This window comes from Leopardus geoffroyi, chromosome D3, assembly GCF_018350155.1.
Source record: "Leopardus geoffroyi isolate Oge1 chromosome D3, O.geoffroyi_Oge1_pat1.0, whole genome shotgun sequence".
Taxonomy (NCBI): Eukaryota; Metazoa; Chordata; class Mammalia; order Carnivora; family Felidae; genus Leopardus; species Leopardus geoffroyi.
The window spans coordinates 10012443-10032721 of record NC_059339.1 but is presented as its reverse complement, the minus strand read 5'-3'; the positions used below and the strand labels follow the sequence as shown (position 1 = coordinate 10032721).

At 45.6% G+C, this 20279-nt stretch overlaps 1 protein-coding gene across 5 annotated transcripts in view; it reads left to right on the top strand.

Annotated features, from left to right (window-relative positions):
* The window catches only part of HECTD4 (HECT domain E3 ubiquitin protein ligase 4), a 194455-nt gene that overhangs the window by 140740 nt on the left and 33436 nt on the right, over positions 1-20279 (top strand). For all 5 annotated transcript variants that reach the window (XM_045457014.1, XM_045457012.1, XM_045457013.1 and 2 more), the window contains exons 45-54: positions 6702-6805; positions 8613-8774; positions 8888-9036; positions 9315-9394; positions 11209-11372; positions 12000-12237; positions 13196-13332; positions 13759-13885; positions 17269-17406; positions 18871-19007. In XM_045457014.1, the coding sequence (XP_045312970.1) occupies positions 6702-6805; positions 8613-8774; positions 8888-9036; positions 9315-9394; positions 11209-11372; positions 12000-12237; positions 13196-13332; positions 13759-13885; positions 17269-17406; positions 18871-19007 (1436 nt within the window). The remainder of the gene's footprint in view (positions 1-6701; positions 6806-8612; positions 8775-8887; positions 9037-9314; positions 9395-11208; positions 11373-11999; positions 12238-13195; positions 13333-13758; positions 13886-17268; positions 17407-18870; positions 19008-20279) is intronic.

Sequence of the window (20279 nt, the reverse complement as noted above, 5' to 3'; positions counted from 1 at the left end):
TAATGAACCCTCAAGTTCAACAGTTACAACTCATAGTCCTGTTTCATTTATGCTATACCCTCCTGGATTATATTTTTAGATATCCTTTTACTCTTAAATATTTTAGTATGTGTCTCTAAAAAAGACCAACTTTTTTTTTTTAATGTTTATTTATTTTTGAGAGAGAGAGCGAGCGAGCATGAGTTGGGGATGGGCAGAGAGAGAGGGAGACACAGAATCGGAAGCAGGCTCCAGGCTCTGAGGTGTCAGCACAGAGCCTGACCTGGGGCTCGAACCCACGAACCATGAGATCATCACCTGATCCAAGTTAGATGCTTAACCGTTTGAGCCATCTAGTCGCCTCCCCTGCCCCGACCCACCACACAACTCTTTCTTTTTTTTTTTTTTTTTTTTTTAAAGTTTATTTATTTTGAGAGAGCAAGCAAGTGCAAGTGGGGGAGAGTCAGAGAGAGAGCGCGAGAGAGAATCCCAAGCAGGCTTCACCCTGTCATCATGCTAGCATGGAGCCTGATGCGGGGCTCAGTCTCATGAACCTTGAGATCATCACCTGAGCCGAAACCAAGGTTCAGACGCTTAACCGACTGAGCCACCCAGGCACCCCTAAAAAATGACCCTTAAAAAAATAACCACAATACCATTATCACATCTGAAAAATTAACGGTAGTTATTTAATATTATTATCTGGTCAGCATTCAAGTTTCTAAAGTCATCATTGTAACTTCCTTGCTATGTCTTTGAATTTCCTTTCAAAATCTAGATTCCCCTCATCATGTGCAGTTTATTTTTTTGAAGGGTTTCCCACAGTCTGGGTTCTGTGGATTGTATCCGTGTGGTGTCATTTAATGGGTCCTCTTGTCTTCACCGGTCTTGTAAATGGGTAGTTGGCCTGGGTGTTTTTAAGGGAAGACGTGTGGTTTGTCCCCAAGGATATAATTGGACTCTACATGAAATTGTTCCCAGTTAGATTAGCGTCCTCCAGTGCTCTAGAGCTGGCCTTTTCATGAACTGTAACTAATAAATGAGCACCTTTAACTTTCATAATGGCTTTGGTTTTATCCTTCATGTGTGTTGGGGGAGTCATTTTTATTATCCGTATTATTTACTATTTCTCATTTCTCTGTTGCTTTTTCAGACACTCCCTAATCTCTTTACTGTCCTTACATTTTTGTTTTTTTTCACGTGGCACCAATTTCTGTGGGTTGGTCTCTGCTCTCTTTATTCTGTATGTGTTTTACTCTTCAAATTTTCCTCCTTTTTTAAGGATAGTGCTGTGGAGCCAGTTAATAAACCTCAGAGAGACCCCGAGCATAAGAATAAGGACAGAAGGAAAGGAATTTGCTAGGCTTCTCAGGGGAAATTGCTTGTGACCAAATGTTTGCCCATAACTTGGCTTTGTACTTGTGGTTGGGCCTTAGTTCCCCGCCTCTGCTTTTTAATGTTCTTAGCCTAGGTTGCATCATAAGACATACATTAGTGATTTTTTAGCAAGCATATACTTGCTGAATAAATCAGTCACTTTTCTGTAGGACTCTCTGAGTATCCTTTTATACATTTTATAGAATAAGGGAGTTTTGATCTGTGAGATTAACTTCGGTACTTAATGTATAAGCTAAGAGTTGTCATAATTTGGAGCAGTGGTCTCAAATGGCTTTAATAATAACCCACCTAACCCATTTTCCCTAATGGAAAAGAACCCTGTTGTCACAAAGAGTTGCATAGAAATAGGTAGGAAGTACTTATTGCCACAAAAGAGAAGACTGTGAGCTTATACACGTCAATTTATATCCAAAAATGGTGTCTTATGTCAAATATAATTGTACTTAATTCATTTATTAGGTTACCGGAAAGAGCTCTGAGGTTTAAAGTACATATGAAAGTTTGCTGGCTTCTCAGTCCTTTAACCTTGAATAGTCAACAAACCTACCCTGCACCTGGGTTACTTTGGATTGTAGTTTAGATTACGTCTGGGTTACAGTGGATTCTTCTAGCCCACAAGAGAGTCTTAGATTGTCCTTACAACAGATGCTGTTTAATAAATGATTCAAGATGGTGGGTAGAAGGGAAAGAATTCTTCAATTTTTATTTTTTTACGTATCAAGATTTTTTATTTTGTGTATGAAAATGTCATGTGAAATTTATACACACTATCTGAATCTTTCAAATGAAAAAAATTTTTTTTCAATGAATTTCTTCCAGTATTTTACTTCATCTGGAATGAAGCAGAAGATTTGGCCATTGTCATGTTGACTTACCCCATCTCAATTTTATAGCTTCTCTAATCCAAGGAAAAGAATACCTAATTCCATTTGGTCTCAGATAGCACTATGCTACAGAGCTTTTTCCCATGAAGAAATATTTCTGTGAAGGTAACTGGATCCCTTGGTTGAAATAGCATAGGAAACCTATTGATACTGAAGAAAAAGCATATAGAAACCCCTAAATTCCCACCTTTTATTCTTGCAGAAGCCAGAACTTCTCAGGTTCAGGTGTGTTTCCTTCTCCCTACCTTGTTAAATCTACACATTCCCTGAGCCAGAGGTTCCCCTCAGACTCTGAAACCTCATACGAATCCCTGGGAAGCAGGTTTAAAATGCTTTCCAAGCTCCACCCAAAAGTCAGAATCATCAATTGAAGGTGACCCTGGGCAGTTGTGATGGGAGGGGCCCCCGACCTGCTCTAAGCTTTGCCTGACCCACCTTCAATTTTGTGGCTTCTGCTTGTGGGCATTCCCTCCCTTGCTATCCAGGCCTCTCAGCTCTTTCTCTTAGAGGGACCCCCAGCCTCATGAATACCCCACATTTAAAACCAGTCATTATTTCCTCTAGAGTCAGCTCTCCTTTCTGACTTCCCAGTTTTAGGTCATACTCAGACTATTTTTGAGGCTCAGATATGGAGTCAAATATGACCGAGCCCTCCTTCCTATCCTTCCACATCCAATCAGTTGCCATGTTCTATTCTTCCTTTGAAATGCTCCTGAGATTTAGCCCTTTCCTCCCCATTTCCATTACCAGCTTCACAAGCCAGGTGCTTTTTCTCTTGTGTTTAGACATGTGTGTTATTCTCCCAACTTTTACTGCTTTTGCATCTTGCCTTTCCACGTCACAGTTAGCTTCCTGAAGGCCTGCTTTGAGTGGCCCTCAAGAGCATGGAGCTGTCACCGAGAGGCTGGCTTTCCTGAGCGTAGTTACCACTGTGAAGTTGTCATTTACAGATTGGAATGAGTTCACAGCCAGTTCTGGCTGTCACTTGTTACTCTGGCTGTAGTACAGTCAGTCTTGCCTTTCCTGAATATGAAGTATAGAAACTTTTTATTCTCACAGTAGATAGCGTAAAAACTCCTCTTATGTTAAGCCTATCTTATGGTAGATGTGCCTCACCCCCGCCAGGTAGTTGCCATTCTTCCCCCTAAGAATTGCTTTTCCCTTACCTGATAGGATTCTAGCCATCATCCTTGAAATATCTGCCCGACACTGGTTACTGCTATATTGTAAGGACATTGTTGCCCACGTCACTCCCTGGATCATCTGGTATTTTGTATATAAATTTTCTTGGAATAAATTTTTAATTTGAACAATAATCAGGAAATGTTTATCAAAGTTAGCTGGGCTCTTTATGACTAGTATACATATCTAACGGACTTCATGAATCTTGTAACTGAATGGTTTCCTCTTTGATTTGTCCCCTGGGAAGCATAGGCCTGAACGTGTGTCCCACTCCAGGTGTAAAGAAAGGACAGGGGCCACACACCCCATGGCCTGGCCTCGCTTCTTCCTCCACTTTAAATCTGTTTGGTCTTTGTCTCCTCTTTCCTGTTGCCTCCTAATCCATATCATTGGGTCGCATTAGGTGCCAAGTGTCTGTCCGTGAGGTATAAGTCAATAAATTTCTCACCAACATCCTAAACAACCTCTGTGCTTTACTTCCATTGGACTACTTTTTTTAAGGGGGGAAGAGCGCAAGGGGGTGAGCGGCAGAAAGGGGGGGTGCGGGGACAGAGGATGGGAACCGGGCTCTGTGCTCACATGCTGACAGCAGTGAGCCTGATGTGGACTCAAACTCACGAACAGTGAGATCATGACCTGAGCTAAAGTCAGACGCTTGACTGACTGAGCCGCTCAGGTGCCCCTGGACTACTTTTTATTTCTCCTAGGACCTCTTTTTTTTTTTTTAATGAGGTATAAATCACATACCATACGATTTACCATTTTGAAGTGTTAGTGTATTCACAGAGCTGTGTCTTCATCACTATCTATTTCCAGAACTTTTTCATCCTCCCACATACAAACTCTCTGCCAATGAAACAGTAACTCCCCTTTTTCCCTCCCCCAGCTCCTGATAATCTCTAATCTACCTTCTGTCTCTATGGATTTACATCTTCTGGGTATTTCACATCAGTGGAATCGTACAATATTTGTCCTTTTTTGGTCCAATTTCCTTCACTTAGCATAATGTTTTCAGGGTTCATCCATGTTGTAGCAGATCTCAGAGGTTCATTACTTTTTATGGCTGAATCCCATTCCATTATGCATAGACCTCATTGATGAATTTACGAATACTTGTGTTTGTACTTTTTGGCTATTATGAATAATGCTGCTGTAAATACGTATATACAAGAATTTATGTGGATGTATGTTTTTAGTTCCCTTGGGCCTATATAGGGGTGGAATTGCTGGGTGATACAGTAATCCTGCATTTAACTTTTGAGGAACTGCTTTCTATTTTGAGGAATTGTTTTCCACAGTGGCTGTGCCATTTTCCATTGCCAACAGCATCGTATGGGGGTCCTAATTACTCCACACCCTCACCAACTTTGGTGTTACCTGTCTTTTTGATTAGAGTTTGCCTAGTGGGTGTGGTCTGTTTGAATCCTTTGCCCATTTTAAGTGGGTTGTCATTTTGTTGTTAAGTTGTAAGAGTTCTTTACAATTTTAGCTCTGTTAGTTCCTGATCAGATATAATAACATCAATCTTTTCTCCCATTCTGTGGGTTGTCTTTTCACTTCGTCGGTAGTGTCCTTTGAAACACAAAAGTTTTTCATTTCAGTGAAGTCCACTTTATCTCATTTTTCTTTTGTTGCTTGTGCTTTTGGTGTCCTATCTCAGAAGCTGTGGCCTAATCCAAAGTTGAAGATTTACACCAATATTTTCTTCTAAGAGTTTTACAGTTTTAGCTGTAAGGTTTTTTTCAGGTCTTTGATCCATTTTCGCGTTAATTTTTGTGTGTCAAACGAGGTACTCCTAAGACCTCTGACTCCTGACTCTCCAAGACCATTTCCCATATTGCCAGACCACCCGGAATTTCCTTCCTTCTCTGCTTATTGAAACCCTGTCTTTTCTAAGACCGAACTTAATGCTGTCTTTATGAAACCATCTTGGGTCCTGGAATGAAGTGATCATCCCCTCCTCCTTGCCTGTGTTTGTGCTTAGATCATATCACATACTGCGGCCTTGGACCGTGTTCATTCTTGTATGTGTAAATGCATGCACACATCTCCTCTGTCCTCCCAGAATGGGAGCTTTGGTTCATGTATCTTTGTATCCTCCAGCATCAGCACTGTGCCTTGCCCATAGATGTTAAATAGATATTAGGTTTTTATTTTTATTTTTTTAAGTTTATTGATTTTGAGAGACAGTGCTAGTTGGGGAGGGAGAGCGAGAGAATCCCAAGCAGCCTCTGCACCATCAGTGCAGAGCCGGATGCAGGGCTTGAACTTGTGAACCGTGAGCTCGTGACCTGAGCTGACATTGGATGCTTAACCACCTGAGCCACCCGGGTGCCTCAGATACTAGATTTTTTATTATTTTTTTATTTTCATTTTTATTTTTTTTACATTTTTATTTATTTTTGATAGGCAGAGAGAGAGCACAAGTGGGGGAGGGGCAGAGAGAGAGGGAGACACAGAATCGGAAGCAGGCTCCAGGCTCTGAGCTGTCAGCACCGATCCCGACGCGGGCCTCGAACCCACAAACCGTGAGATCGTGACCTGAGCCGAAGTCGGACGCTTAACCGACTGAGCCACCCAGGTGCCCCGATACTAGATTTTTTTTTTTTAAATAATTTCAGGGGCGCCTGGGTGGCGCAGTCGGTTAAGCGTCCGACTTCAGCCAGGTCACGATCTCGCGGTCCGTGAGTTCGAGCCCCGCATCAGGCTCTGGGCTGATGGCTCAGAGCCTGGAGCCTGTTTCCGATTCTGTGTCTCCCTCTCTCTCTGCCCCTCCCCCGTTCATGCTCTCTCTCTCTCTGTCCCAAAAATAAACGTTGAAAAAAAAAATAAAAAAATAAAAAATAAAAAATAATTTCAATAATGGGAATAGAACTTCCATTTATTGCATGTTCGCCCTGTGCGGGGGACTTGGCTAAAGGCTCCACTTGTGTCACTTCATTTCATCTTCGTGACAACCTTGTGAGGCACAGGTGCCATTGTTAACCCCCATTATCAGAAGTGAGATGGTACATATCTGAGTGATGATGCCAGATTCTGGATCCAGGCAGCTCAACTTCAGAGCACGTGCACTTGGCCACATTGCTGTGCTGCTGAGCTGTGTGTTGTAGACAGAGCTGTCTCAGGATATTTGCTCTTCTGTAAGAATTTTGAGTGATCTCGGAAGCCGCTTGTCACCTTAGCCCTACTCCAGAAGGGTTGGCACTCTCTCGGGGGTTGTGGGACTTATTTTCACGTATGCGGTGGATTCCCCTCCAGGAGAGCGACTGGCAGTTGTGGAGGTACAGTGTGAACGGCTGCGGATGCTCTACCGGGACTGCGCTCGGCCCCCACCGCCTCCACTGCAGGCCGACCGGAGACAGGTGAGCCCCGTGCGTGCGAGGCCACAGCGCACCGCGTTAAAGGATGCCGACCGGCACGTTAGTAACCTTTAGAACGAGCGTTCACAAAGCCCTTTGGAGGGACGCACTCCGTGATGACGTGCTGTCATCTTTGAATGTCCGAGGCACATTGATTTGACATCCTGAGTACTGAAAGATCGTGGCAAAGGAGCAGAACTCCATTCGTAAATAATTTCTTAAGGTATCAGTAACAGAAGAAAAGCTTTTTTCAAAACTTTAGTTATATAGTCTGTCTTACAGAGGAATAAGCATATGTATGTAGAGAGAGGCTGAGAGGTGATTAAAAAGCAAAAGTGGTGAAGTGTTGAGAGTTGATACCTCTGTGAATGTTCTTAGCTTATTCGTAATAGCCCCAAAGTGGAAACAACCCAAACGTTTATCACCTGATGAACGAAGATGCCTTCATCGTGTATGCGTATCGGGTATATCCGATAGAATGTTATTCAGCCTTGAAAAGTAATGAAGTAGTAACACATGCCACAATGGGAAGAAACCTGAAATCATGCCAAGCCAAAGAAGCCAGCCACAAAAGACCACGTGCTACGGGATGTCCTGTGTATGAAGTGTCCAGAACAGGCAGATCTAGAGACAGCAGATGGGCGATGCCGGGGGCTGTGGGGGAAGGGGTACGAGGAGGGACTGCTAGTGGTTTCAGGGGGACAGAAACACTAAAAAGTTGATGGCGGTGATGGTTGCTCAACTCCAGTAGACTAGAAACCACTGAATCGTATGTACACTTTAAACAGGTGAATTGTATCTTACGTGATTTATATCTCAAAAAATCGGTGCATCTAGGTAAGAGTGTACAAAAATTGCTGTTGTGATTTTTCTGTAGATTTGAAATTATTTCAAAATAAGAAATTAGAAACATATGGAAGACGAAGTGTCCCCTGAAATCTCAACATCTGGTTAACATTGTCACGATAGCCACGTGATGTGTCACCTGTACTTTTTCATGACCACGGGGCTGTGCTGCGCATACCGTCTTACCATCTAACTTTTCTCCCTCAGTAACTCCATAGTTCAGCATACACTTGTGCCTCAGTTTCCCCACGCAGGCTTTTCTTGTTGCCCTGCATTGTCTCTAGTTTCCACCACAGTGATTTGATGAATGACACTGGAGCTCATCACTATATGCATCTTTCAGCCCTTTCCTTAGGATAAAAACAAAACTCACAGGTTAAAAAAATGTGCTTTTGTCAACAGAGTAGCATGAAGTTTAGGATCAGGTTTATTAAAAGTTATGAAAGAAAAAGACAATTTTTTCAAAAAAAGCAAATGTAATATTACTTCTTGGCTTTGAGCTGAATAGTAAATCACAGGGATAAAAATTGTGACCACTGATGAGTCTGCAGCTTGGTGTGTAATCGCACAAGCAGGAAGACAGGGCAGGGGTGAGGGCCTGCACGCGTCTGTGGAAGGAGAAGGAGAGATGTAGGAATGAAAACCTCATTTTTCATCACAGAAGCGATATCCTGAAGGGAATTAAAAATGGCATGATAAGCAAAGAAGGAGAAGAGAGGTAAGTTTCAGAGTGAACCATTAAAGAGCTACAAGAGTGATGGTTTCTAGGAACAGCGATGGGCATAGCAATGGAGACTGCCTTTCTTTTTAAATAAAGAGAAGTTTTCCTTTGGAAAAACAAGCTACGTTCTTAAAAGATGTACCTGTATTATAATGCCACTAAGGTAAAAACTTTTCTTCTTTGAGGGGGTACAGAGATTTGTGTTTGCAGTTGTATTGAATGAGACGCTTTCCCCCGTCACAGCCCAAAGAGATCACTTGGAGCCCCTCGAGAGTGTTCCCGCCTGTCCGAGCCTGCATGTTCTCGTCACGCCTGACTTCTGTCACCTTCCTGGCTGACCCCAGCGCTGGGGGCGGTCTGCCCCGGGGCACATTTATCTATGCCACCTCACCACTGCCAGTGCAGGTGAGAAGTCACACGGTCTCTCGCCTCTTTCCTTCATATTTGAAAGAAAAAGCAAGTTCCAGGAACCCAAGTTGAGCCCTCTGATTGCCTGCCTGCTTCTGGTGTTTCCTCAGGCCCCATCTTTTTACTGGGAAATTGAAATTGTTTCCTATGGAGATACTGATGACGACACGGGACCAATAGTTTCCTTTGGCTTTGCCACAGAAGCAGAGAAACGAGATGGGGCTTGGACCAATCCAGTGGGGACTTGTCTTTTCCATAAGTAAGTGGCTACTATTGCTGTTATTTAAAAAAAAAAAAAAAAAAAAGTAGTGGGTGTGGGTGTTTAATACTGAAATAATATCCTTGTAATCTCAATCTCCAAAAGTGTATAAAGTACCAGTTGGAAGTATATTCAAATTGAGGGAAAGAGAATAGCTCTTAGGAGTTCTCTTCGAATTACTCTGATGCCACCGAAGCCCCTGGGCCCGTTCGTGACTCAACTGCCTCTGTGTTGGCCAGGGAGCCTTGTCTTTGACTTTCCTTTGCTCTCTTTCATAGCAACGGCCGAGCGGTGCACTACAATGGCTCCAGTTTATTGCAGTGGAAGAGCGTGCGCTTGGACGTGACTCTCTCTCCTGGTGAGTGAAGCAGGAGCCTTTTTTTTTTTTTTTTTTTTTTTTTTACACTGCGTATTTCTGCTATTCCCTGGTTTTGTCTAAATAGGTTGAAAGTAAATTAATTTAGCAACTGGAAGTGGGCAGTTGGTTAGTGAAAGCCAAGCACTTGTCATTGCTGTCTGCTAGTGTGTGCCCAACCGCTCATTTCGTGAGGCCGTTTTCATTGAGAAGCCTCCACCTGGTGAGGCAGGAGTCACATCCACTTTTCATTCGTGTCCATCTGTCCATCGTTGGAACCACCTGAGGTTTTGCTTCTGTTTGAAGTTTGGTCTCTTGTCAGCTTTTCATTGATGTGCAGATAAATAGGCTAAAAAAATAAAAAAGGAGAGAGCTCTACCACTAGCCCTGAGGCACTTGGAAAATGCACTATCCGTAGATAACGTGCTGTAGACTTTGTTCTCGGGAGCCTAACGTCAGGTCCCGCTTCGGCAAACCTGCCCGGATGTTTCGGTTACGTAGTCGATTCAATTAAAAAAAAAAAAAAAGATTTTCCTCTTCTTTTTAGCCACCATATAAGTCATTTGCTCTGTGTGGATGAATTGGGATCAATCCTGCCTGATCCAGCAGAGGAACAAAATGTAGGCACTGTCCTCTTGCCGTTAGGAGCCCCCCAAACAGGGGCATCAAGGTGGCCCAGTCAGTTAAGCGTCTGACTTTGGCTCAAGTCACGATCCCGCGGTTCACGGGTTGGAGCCTGCTTCAGATTCTGTGTCTCCATCTCTCTCTGCCCTTCCCCTGCTTGTGCTCTGTCTCTCTCTCTCCCTCCCCACCCCCCTCTCAAAAATAAACACTTGGAAAAAAGAAGCCCCAGATGTGTTGGCTACATAGTTTCAGACAGTGCATCTTAGTATCAATGAAGCCAAAATCACTGTACGTGGTCGATGGTCTGGGCTGCTCAGATGGGGAAGAGTAAGTCACTACATCCACCAGATAACCTCGTATAGCTGACTGGGGGTAATTTTGCCATCACTTAACTTGGGGAGCTGATTGTTAAGTTGCACCTTCCAGGGGGCGTAGCTTTTTCGGGTATGGTCAAGTTACGACTTGGAGATAACTTCCAGGCAGTTACTTGTCTCTTTCTGGAGCAGACCTCTGACATTTCAACTGAGTATTTAAGTGTTTTAAGCACAAAGGAGGGTTTGGGGAGAACATGGGAGCCATAGATAGTCAGGATTTTTATTTGTCACTTTCATTTGTTTTGTTGGTTCCCATTTTAGTTGTTGAGAACTTTTGGACTTGGACCTCATGTAAACATGCTACCTTCTCAGAGAAATATGTCTGGGTAGGAATCGAGAATTCACTTTTTTACAACAGAATCTCAACTGGGTGCCTGGGTGGCTCAGTAGGTTAAGCGTCTGTTTATATTTTTAAGACCATATCTAAATCTTTCACAAATTCACTTTATGCCATAAGTAATTCTCTATGTGTCAGTGGAAGAAAACTTACATTCCTCTATTTAAAAAAAAAAAAAAAAAAAATCGTACCAAATGCTTTCCCTTTTTGTCTTGGCTACCAGGAAAATAAAGGCTAAATTTAATATGTAATTGTGGGAATTGATTTAGACACTAGGTATTTTCTTCTGAATAGTTTTGACTTCTTTTAAAATTATTTCTGTTGTGTTACTTTATAGTAAGTACAATATGTAACTCCGTGTCTTTTTCTGTTGTAACTAATGGCATAAACAAAGCTAGTCCGAGATAATGTGGCCTGATCACCCTTTATTTATAATCAGTAAAAGGGAAAACAAGATGTTTCCTTCCTGTTCTCTGCCATAGGTGATGTGGCAGGAATTGGCTGGGAGAGAACCGAGGGGACACCACCTCCTCCAGGGCAGCCAGCCAAGGGCCGGGTGTACTTCACATACTGCGGGCAGCGCCTGTCCCCGTATCTCGAAGACGTCTCTGGTGGGATGTGGCCTGTGGTTCACATTCAGAAGAAGGCAGGTTATCTTACTGGGAAGCAAAACAAGTTCTCCTTAGTAATTTGGACCATGCTCCATCACACCGGGGAGGGCAATCTCCTTGATGGAATCCACCATTCAGTTGCTGATCTCATCCAGAGGCACCCTCCCAGACACCCCACATAATAATGTTGAGTCTGGCACCCCGCGGCCAGTCAAGCTGACGATTAAATTAACCATCGCAGTACGATTGCAGATCGTAGACTTAGGGAGCAAATGTGACCCTGAAGAAGCAATGCCTGAGCCAAGTCTAGACTATTAACTGGTCTTAACTTGGCAAAGTTGGAGGGAAACAATGTCCCCAGTGAAGGGAGCAGCTTGTGCGGTGGCATCAGACGGAAGGGACGAGTGCTGGGAACAGGAAAGGTCGCTGTCTGAGTAGCAACGAGTGGGAGAGTGAGGTGTGGGAGGGCGGGCGCACCGGCCTGGGCAGAGCTTGGTCTCCGCTCCAGTGCACGTGGTCACACCGGCCCCTCTGCCTCGCCCCACATGCTCTCCCAGAGCCGGGGCCATTCTTCTGATGACCTTCACCTTGGAGTGTTAAATAAATAAAATAAATCAACAACTCTAGCTCCTTTCAAATCCTTTATTTGACCTCCTTCCCAGAACACCAAGACCCGCGCTAACTTTGGCTCCCGCCCATTCGCCTACGCGGAAGGGCAGGCCCACCGCAACGCCGCAGACCTGTGCACCGATCTGGCAGAAGAGATCAGCGCGAACTTTGAGGCCCTGCCCTTTGCCATGGCATCTGACAGTGACAACGACGCTGGCACCAGTATTGCGTCAGACCCCGGCACTCACGGGCCGCCGTGCCGCATTGCCGCTGTGGCCACTGCTCAGCAACGTAAGCCGGCTCCTCCCAGGGCCCCACTGCTTCCTGGGAGTACAGATGCTGCTAATTCATAAATTCTCACTTGGGCAAGCTCTGGTGCCCGTCGGATATGGGGCGATGGGCCCAGTGATATAAAATGGGGAGCAGGAGCAGCATGGGAGACTAGAAAGCACATTCCCACATACGGGAAGCCTGCCATGACTCAGTGCTGGCAGAATATTGCCACCTGGAAATGCAAGCCTGAAAGATTGTCCACTTTTTGTAAGACAGCTAAAAACCCTAGAATTTTAGGGGTGCCTGGGTGGCTCGGTTAGTTGTCTGACTTTGACTCAGGTCATGATCTCACAGTTTGAGTTCGATCCCCGCGTCTGGCTCTCTGCTATCGGTACAAGCCCACTTTGGATCTTTTGTCCCCCTCTCTCTCTGCCCCTCCTCCTCTCTTTCCTCTCTCTTTCTCTCTCCCAAAAATAAACATTAAAAAACCTCAGAATTTTATTTGAAATCTTTTATCTTTTGTTCTAAAACTGAGGCCATCAAAGACTAATAAAACACTAATTGTGGAATCTATGTGGTGGGTATTAGATGTGCACTAAAAAACTTTCCTGATTATTTGAAAAACTTCATAATCAAATAAAACCGAGCTTCCTGAACTAAAGGTCTCTGCAGACTGTATCTGGCCCTTGGGATACGGGTTTGCAAACTGCTTTAAGACTGTTTACTTCTTTCTCGTGATGAAGAACTTTCCAAATTCTCCTCCGAATTGAATGAATTATACCCATAAAAACGATCTTAGGATTCAGGAGAACGATACACGATTTGTTATTCCTTGGCTTTGTGTTTCGAAATCCCTCCCCAGTGCTGGGAGTCCTTCATGCAAATGAAGATACTGTGGTTTGTCTGAGGGGCAGAAGTTCATGATTTTTCCAGCCTGCTCTTCCTCAGAATTCACTGTCACTGTGCTCTGTTACAGAATACGATAGTGACACTTCCTGTCATTACAAAGTAGAACTCAGCTATGAGAATTTCATCACCTCTGGCCCAGACCCCCACCCGCCTCCCATTGCGGATGACGAAAGTGATGATGAGGACGATGACGACGTCCCACAGGTGCGAGGCCCGTGGCCCTTGACCAGGACAGGCCGCCGGGAACGATTTTGATGTGAGGGTACAAGGCCGGAGCGGTTACACTTCCCGCTGCGTCCCTGTGTTTGAGCAGTGGCTCTGGAGCATTCACCTTGCAAACCACGTATCGGTAGCGAAGCCTTTTGGGCTCGTTTGCCCAGGACTCCTCTGGGTGTGGGAGAAATGAGGTACCTTGATGCCGCAGTGAGGTCGGGGATCGCGTGGTGCTCATTAGGCTTCAGAGGGAAGGGAAGGGCTTGCCGCATGCAGTCCGGCTGTTTTCTCCCCTGGCATCTGAGGGGGTGTTTCTGCGACTGGCCTCGGAGGGGGTGAGAGCTGTGCGTCCGGGAGGGGGCTGGCGCCCACCCGAGCTACTCCTCTTCTGCTGATGCGTTTGCCTTCTCTTTCCAGGAGGACCACTACGCCCTGCTGGTGAAAGCCTGGGAGACCAAGGTGTTTCCTACGATCCGAAGACGCTTCCGCAACGAGGCGGAGCGGAAGTCGGGCCTGGACCAGATAAAGGGTGCCTTGCAACTAGGTCTGGTGCTTTGCGCTTTCCTCGGGAGCCACTTCGTGACTTGAAGAGACGTGCTTAGATGAAAGTAGATGTAAATCAGGAAAGGGGGGCTCGCCTGAGGTCAGGCCAGACCTAACTGGGTCCTCTACCCGTGCCTTTACTGAACTCTGTGGTCGCCGGCTTTCCTTGCCAGGCTTTTCTTTGCTTGTCCACGTAACTCTGTACGTGGGGGCGTCGATAGGCCACTGAAATGGAAGTGAAATGGTCATACCGGGAAGAGGATGGCCAAATGATGTGGGCGGCTCTCCAGGCGCAGCTATGCCATTTACTGTCCCTACGACCTTAGGAAAGCTACTTCACCTTTCTGGGCTTTCCTCACCTTTGAAAGGGAACCAGTGATGGTAACCACCTCATCTGTGTATGAGACTTAACTGCCTTATACAGATAAAGCTCCTCCAAAAGCCGCGTCCAGAACATAGGAAGCATTCGGTTCATATGGTTCCAGATGCCACCGTGATGGTGGCAATGGGCATTTTTCTCCCGCTGGCACAGTTCATCCAGCAAAGAATAATGCAGAGCTTGACCCCAGACAGTGAGTCTTGAGTACAGGTAGCTAATTTCTCTTCAGTTTTCCTCGTCTTGTGAAATACCTGCTTTTTTCCCCCTACATGGAGGCCCCGGGGGGGGGGGGTATGTAAGAAGTTTCATTTTTGTCCTATGTGAGCAGCTTTGCTCCTCTTTTAACTTGTTCTGAGACTAGGACCCAATAAAGATACCCACCCCATCCCCCCCACCCCAACCAAGACCTTTATTTTTTGGCCATTTTATATGCTGAGTCCCAGATTTCCAGTGATTTCTTTTTTCCCATATTGGCACCAGGACTAATCAGTTATGTGTACAGCTGTGGCTTTGTTTTTATTTACTTATTTCCTTAATGCTTTCTATCCCCAAAGCTAAGATCTTGTTTAAACATAACCTTAGCCATACCTCCTGTGACCTGGTGGGATTGCTGCCGACCCAATTCCAGGGCAGATAGTATTCTCCTCTTCTGTCAAGAGTTTCAGGCAGAGGGAGCAACATTAGGAAAGACGCTCAGTGGGGGGTGAGCTTGGGTGATTGGGGGACCAGCAAAAAGGCCAGGCAGCAGGTGTGGCCGAAGAGGAGGGCACGAGGGAGGGGCAGGGACAAGCGTTGGGTGCATGAGGACTGTGGATTTTATTCTGTGTGAGACAGAAGCTGTTGGGAGGTGGTAAGCAAAGGAGCCACGTAATGCGATGTAGTAGATCCCAGAGATAAGAAGAGAGTTTTTCTTCCCCATTCATTCTCAACATCTGAGCGAAATGCCCTTTTGTGTTCTGCCAGAGTGCAGAACAGATCTTCTGCTCAGACAGCTCGATGCCAGATTTCGTCGCTGCCCACCTTGAAGCACGAGTGCAGCCATTCAGAGGTGGGAGGGCTTTATTCTAGTGGCTTTCATTCAGCCATTAATTCATCACTTACCCATCCCCACGTTCAGCAAGTGACTCCCAGGCATCGGGCCCCTGGCTGGGGAATCAAGAAAGCCTCTGGGAACAAGACGGAGAGGGTCCCCTCTCTCACCGCGTATATCCCAGGAGGCAGCAGCAGACGACATGTGGTCAGGGCTGAGCGGTAGATCAGGAGGCCCCAGCATGTGTAGGTGGGGCAGCCCGATGCAGCGTGGCTTCTCTACCTGGTGTTTAAGCGGAGATCTGGAGCTAACTCGCCACCAGCAGGCTTACCGTGAAAAACGTGAAGCGCCGTTTGTCGGGGGCGGGGGGGGGGGGGGGGGGGGGGGGGAGGGGGGCTGGTACTTCCTGCTGTTGGGAGAGTAAGAAAGGGGGAAAGAATTCACAGTATGCAAATGGAAAGCTCTTATGTATGATCATTGGTTGCTGTGCCTTTATTTTGACGAGGTTCTGCTTCAACTTGGATACCTTTTCTTTCGCCCTTTGGTGCCGGAGCCATCCTTGGTGTCTGTGGCCGAGTGTGCCTCCTCCTTCTCCGCTCCCAGTTCGGTTAGGGGAAAGTTTAGACAGCACAGCAGAAAATGTGATCATCCAAAGGAGGCCCCTGGATCAGAGGCAGACTGATGGCTCCCCCAGAAGTACCTCTGGCTCCTGAGGCGGCATCCTGCCAAGGTGTTCTCTCGGGTTCCATCCGTGTGGCCATGACTAGTCGTATGAACTATATCAATCCAAACATAAAAGATTTACCTTTTGAACATACCCTCCTTCAATGTAGCAGTGGCAGAAGTGAAAAGGAGGGGTGCAGGGGGCTCGTGGTCCCCGAAGGACCACCTCTGTGCGGTGCATCAGCCTCCTGTTGTCAGATCCCCAAGGAAGGTTAGCGAAACGACCCCCGCACCGAGCGTGATTGAGCTCAGCATTCTCCCTGTGTTCCCGGACTCCTGCTTAGTAGACAGCAGAGGATTTCTTTTCTTCTCTCCCCCTTCCCTTTGGAAAATGTTGCCAAGATTATTTTTCCGCAGTCTTCCAGTATCAGGCCACATTTCTGGCTTCTTCTGACAATTCTTTCTCTCAGCATCCTTCTCTAATTGCAGCCTCCTCAACTGTGCTCAGAAAATTGCTGTGCCTTTTCCCTACAGCTAAGGCTGGCAAATAAAGGAGTAGGAGGCGAGTGTGATGGAAATAAGCCTTGTGCGAAGGCAGATGTGTCCACACCCGTATCTGTACCCACACTTCCTGAGCCGCGTGCGAGCTATGGCGGCAACAGCAGGCAGAGTTACTGTACCCGCCTCTCTGTGCTCCCCACGGTGCCATCTCACCAGGGCTTTGGAGGCTTGTGGGCTGGGTGTATTAATTAATAGTGGCTGTTTGTGCTGAACATAATGATGTGTTCTCCCTCTGGGAAGGAAGAACAGGGCGACTTCCGGTACTGAGTAGAAGCTGCTGTAACTCTTTCGTAAGCAACACGTGTTTGCTGTAGTAAAAATCACACACAGTACAAAAATGAATAAAGTAAGAAAGAAACCTTTTCCTCACTTCCTTCTTACTGTCCGTTTGTCCCGTACTTAGTTCTTAGGTCATCGTGCAGCCATGCCCTTTGTGTCCGATCACTTTTAACCGCTCTGTATTGATAAATGATCTTGTTATTCCTACTTTGGGATTTCCCAGCAGTGCCGCAGGAGGTGTTCTTGTATCTTTACGCACTCGTGCTTGTGGTTCTGTGGGAGAGATTTGAGAGGTTTCTATAGGCAGGGCAGTGAGTGTTTTAAACTTGCTAGACCCTGCACAGTCACCTTCCTCAAAAGGCTGTGTACCCCCACAGACGGTGTTGGGGAGATTCTCTCGGTATCAGTGTCATGGTTGATCTGAAGACCGGGTCCTCTTCGGAGAGTTTCCAGTGTGGTTAATATTTTTTAGGCATGGTGGACATTGCCCGGCAGACGGTCGAATTCCTGTACGAGGAGAACGGTGGCATCCCAAGAGACCTGTATCTTCCCACCATCGAAGACATTAAAGACGAAGCAAACAAGTTCACGATTGATAAAGTTCGAAAAGGTTTTGCTTTCCCTCTTACTTCATCTATGAAACTGTGTGTGGAACGAGAAGTTGGGTTTTCGCTCGGCCTCAGCTGGCCTCCTGTACATGTCCCAAACTCACCGGCATGTGCAGTCAGATGGCGCACGTATGCAGAGGGGGATATGGGGCGTGGGTGGAGGGTTCCAGGTAGGCCTGGTTAGATCATGGCTGCCGAGCTAATTAACCAGGAATGTGTGGTTGCCCTGTGCTTTTTAGAATTTTAACAGAATGTGTTTGTTCCTTTGATTAAACATCTGTTGCAGATTTTGAGGAAATGAAAATCCAGAAAAGCACAGAAAAATTGAAACCCCTCATTATTAGCCTTTCATAAAAATATCAGAGTATCAGGGACAGGGGCAAAAGTGTATATTTGCTTTTCTTTTTTTCTCTTTTTCTCTTTTTTAGGTATAATTCACATACCATAAAGCTCACCCTTCTACAGTATTCAGTTTTTAATATACTCACAAAGTTGTACAACTACCAAACCATTACCTCTAATCCCACAACATTTTCATCCTCCAGAAAGAAGTCCTGTCCTCCACCATTTCCCACGTCTCCTTCCCCCTGAGCCCCATTAATTTACTTTCTGTCTCTCTAGATTTACCTCTTCTGGACATTTCCTATAAATGGAGTCCTACAGCATGTGGTCTTTTGTATCTGGCCTCTTTCATATAGCACAGTTGTTCAAGATTCATCCATGTTGTAGCATGTGTTAGTACTTTATTCCTTTTTATGGCAAAATGATATTCCATTGTATGGATAATACCCCATTTTTTAAAATCATTCATCAGATGTTGGACACCTGGGTTGTTTCTAACTTTTGGCTTTTATGAGTAATGAATGCTACTGTGAACCTTGGCGTTCAGCTTTTTTGTTTTTTGTTTTTTGGGTTTTTTTTCCAGACCTATGTTTTCATTTTCCTTGGGTACATATGTGGGAGTGGGATTGCTGGGTCATAGAATAAGTTGAACTTTTTGAGGACCTTCTGGATGGTTTTCCAAAGTGATTGCAGCATTTTACATTCCCACCAGAAATGTATAAGGGTTCCAATCTCTTCATATCTTGCCAACACTTACTATTGTCTATTTTTTTTTTAATTACAGCCATCCTAGTGGATGTGGAGTGGTACCTCATTGTGGCTCTGACTTCTGTTTCCCTAATTCTAATGGAAAATCTTTCCATGCGTATCTTTTCACTTTTCCTTAGAGGAAGGTTTATTCAAATCCTTTGCCGATTTTTTGGTCGGTTTCTTTGCTTTTTATTTGAGAGCTCTTACAGCATTTAGTTGTGTAATTTTTCAGACCGAGCTTTGTCCCTTTTTTAGTTGCAACTAAACCGAGGTATTGTTGGATGCTGTAGCGCTGTTTTAGGCTCTGAAATACAGGATCCCAAGATGACAATGGTATTTGCTTCTGAAGAAACTTCTTCCTGTGCCCTCCTCAGGTCTCACGGTGGTGACCCGCTCTCCAGACAGCAACAACGTAGCCAGCAGTACTGTGGGAACTGCTCTGCCCAAGTTCGCCATCCGAGGGATGCTGAAAACCTTTGGGCTTCATGGAGTCGTGTTAGATGTTGATTCAGTGAGTAAAACAGCCTTTCGAATACACGGAGACTTTCGTGTCCAGACTCCAGGTGCCTTAAAAAGCGGTCACGTAGATGGATTACTCCCCAACTAGGGATGAAGAAAGCAAGCCGAGTGCTCACAGCAGCAGTTTGCCCGAGGTTTTCTCTCGGGCCCGGATCCAGGGATCAGGGCTGATAGACGATAAGCTCTTAACACTCAGCACTGTCAGCGCCTTCAGACCACACTGCCTCCGCCATTATTTTCCGTCAGCCGTGTTCAGACCGTCCCTACATTATACCTGCCCAAGTTCCAAGGGAAAACTCTCCCGTTGTCCTTGAGGAATGGGTGATCTGTCCTTGTCGTGACTGTTACAGACACAAGTCAAAGAAATAGTTTTATGATTCTGATCACGTCATCTCACTGGTCCTCTCAGCCTCAGCTTCCCGATATGTAACATGGATCTATTAAATCCATGGGGCAGGGGTGGGGGGACGCGGGTGGGGAAGAAGGAACAGAAGATGCGTGAGGGCAAAGCCAAAGCTTTCTTTTGGAAACAAGGTCCTGTGTGAAAGCGATGACCGTGTTTCTGAGGTTGCATGCACGTGCTGACACTGGAGAAGTTTCCCATGCAAGAAAACTGATGAATGCCGGTAGTTTAAGCCTAGGAGTCTCTGATGGGGGAAAAAAAAAAAAAAAAAGGATCTGTCACTATGAACATAAACTAGAATCTGTCTAGATAGAGATACAGATACAGACACTGGTAACGTTAGGTACCACTAATGCTTTGAGATGGAAAATTTTACATCTTTTACTGACTCCGTTGTACTTCAACTTAATTTTGAATCCTTAAATTTTTAAGAGAGGCTCTCTGACTGGTGGTTTACTAGGGTGAACTTCAGAAATTTCCAGGGGTGCCTGGGTGGCTCAGGCAGTTAAGCATCTGACTTTGGCTCAGGTCATGATTTCATGGCTCAGGAGTTGGAGCCCCGCATCGGGCTCTGTGCTGACAGCTCAGAGCCTGGAGCCTGCTTTGGTTTCTGTGTCTCCCTTTCTCTCTGCCCCTTCCCTGCTCACGCTCGCTCTCTCCCTCTCTGCCCCTCTCCTGCCTGTGTACGCGCGCGCTCTCTCTCTCTCTCTCGCTCTCTCTCTCTCAAAGATAAACATTTAAAAAAGGTAGGAAATTCCATTGGTGATACTGTTAATGTCCCACTGCCTTCTGATACACGTTTCTGATCCTAGTTATCAGAAAGTACATAACTGACACTGGCTTTTAGCAACTGGAAATGTG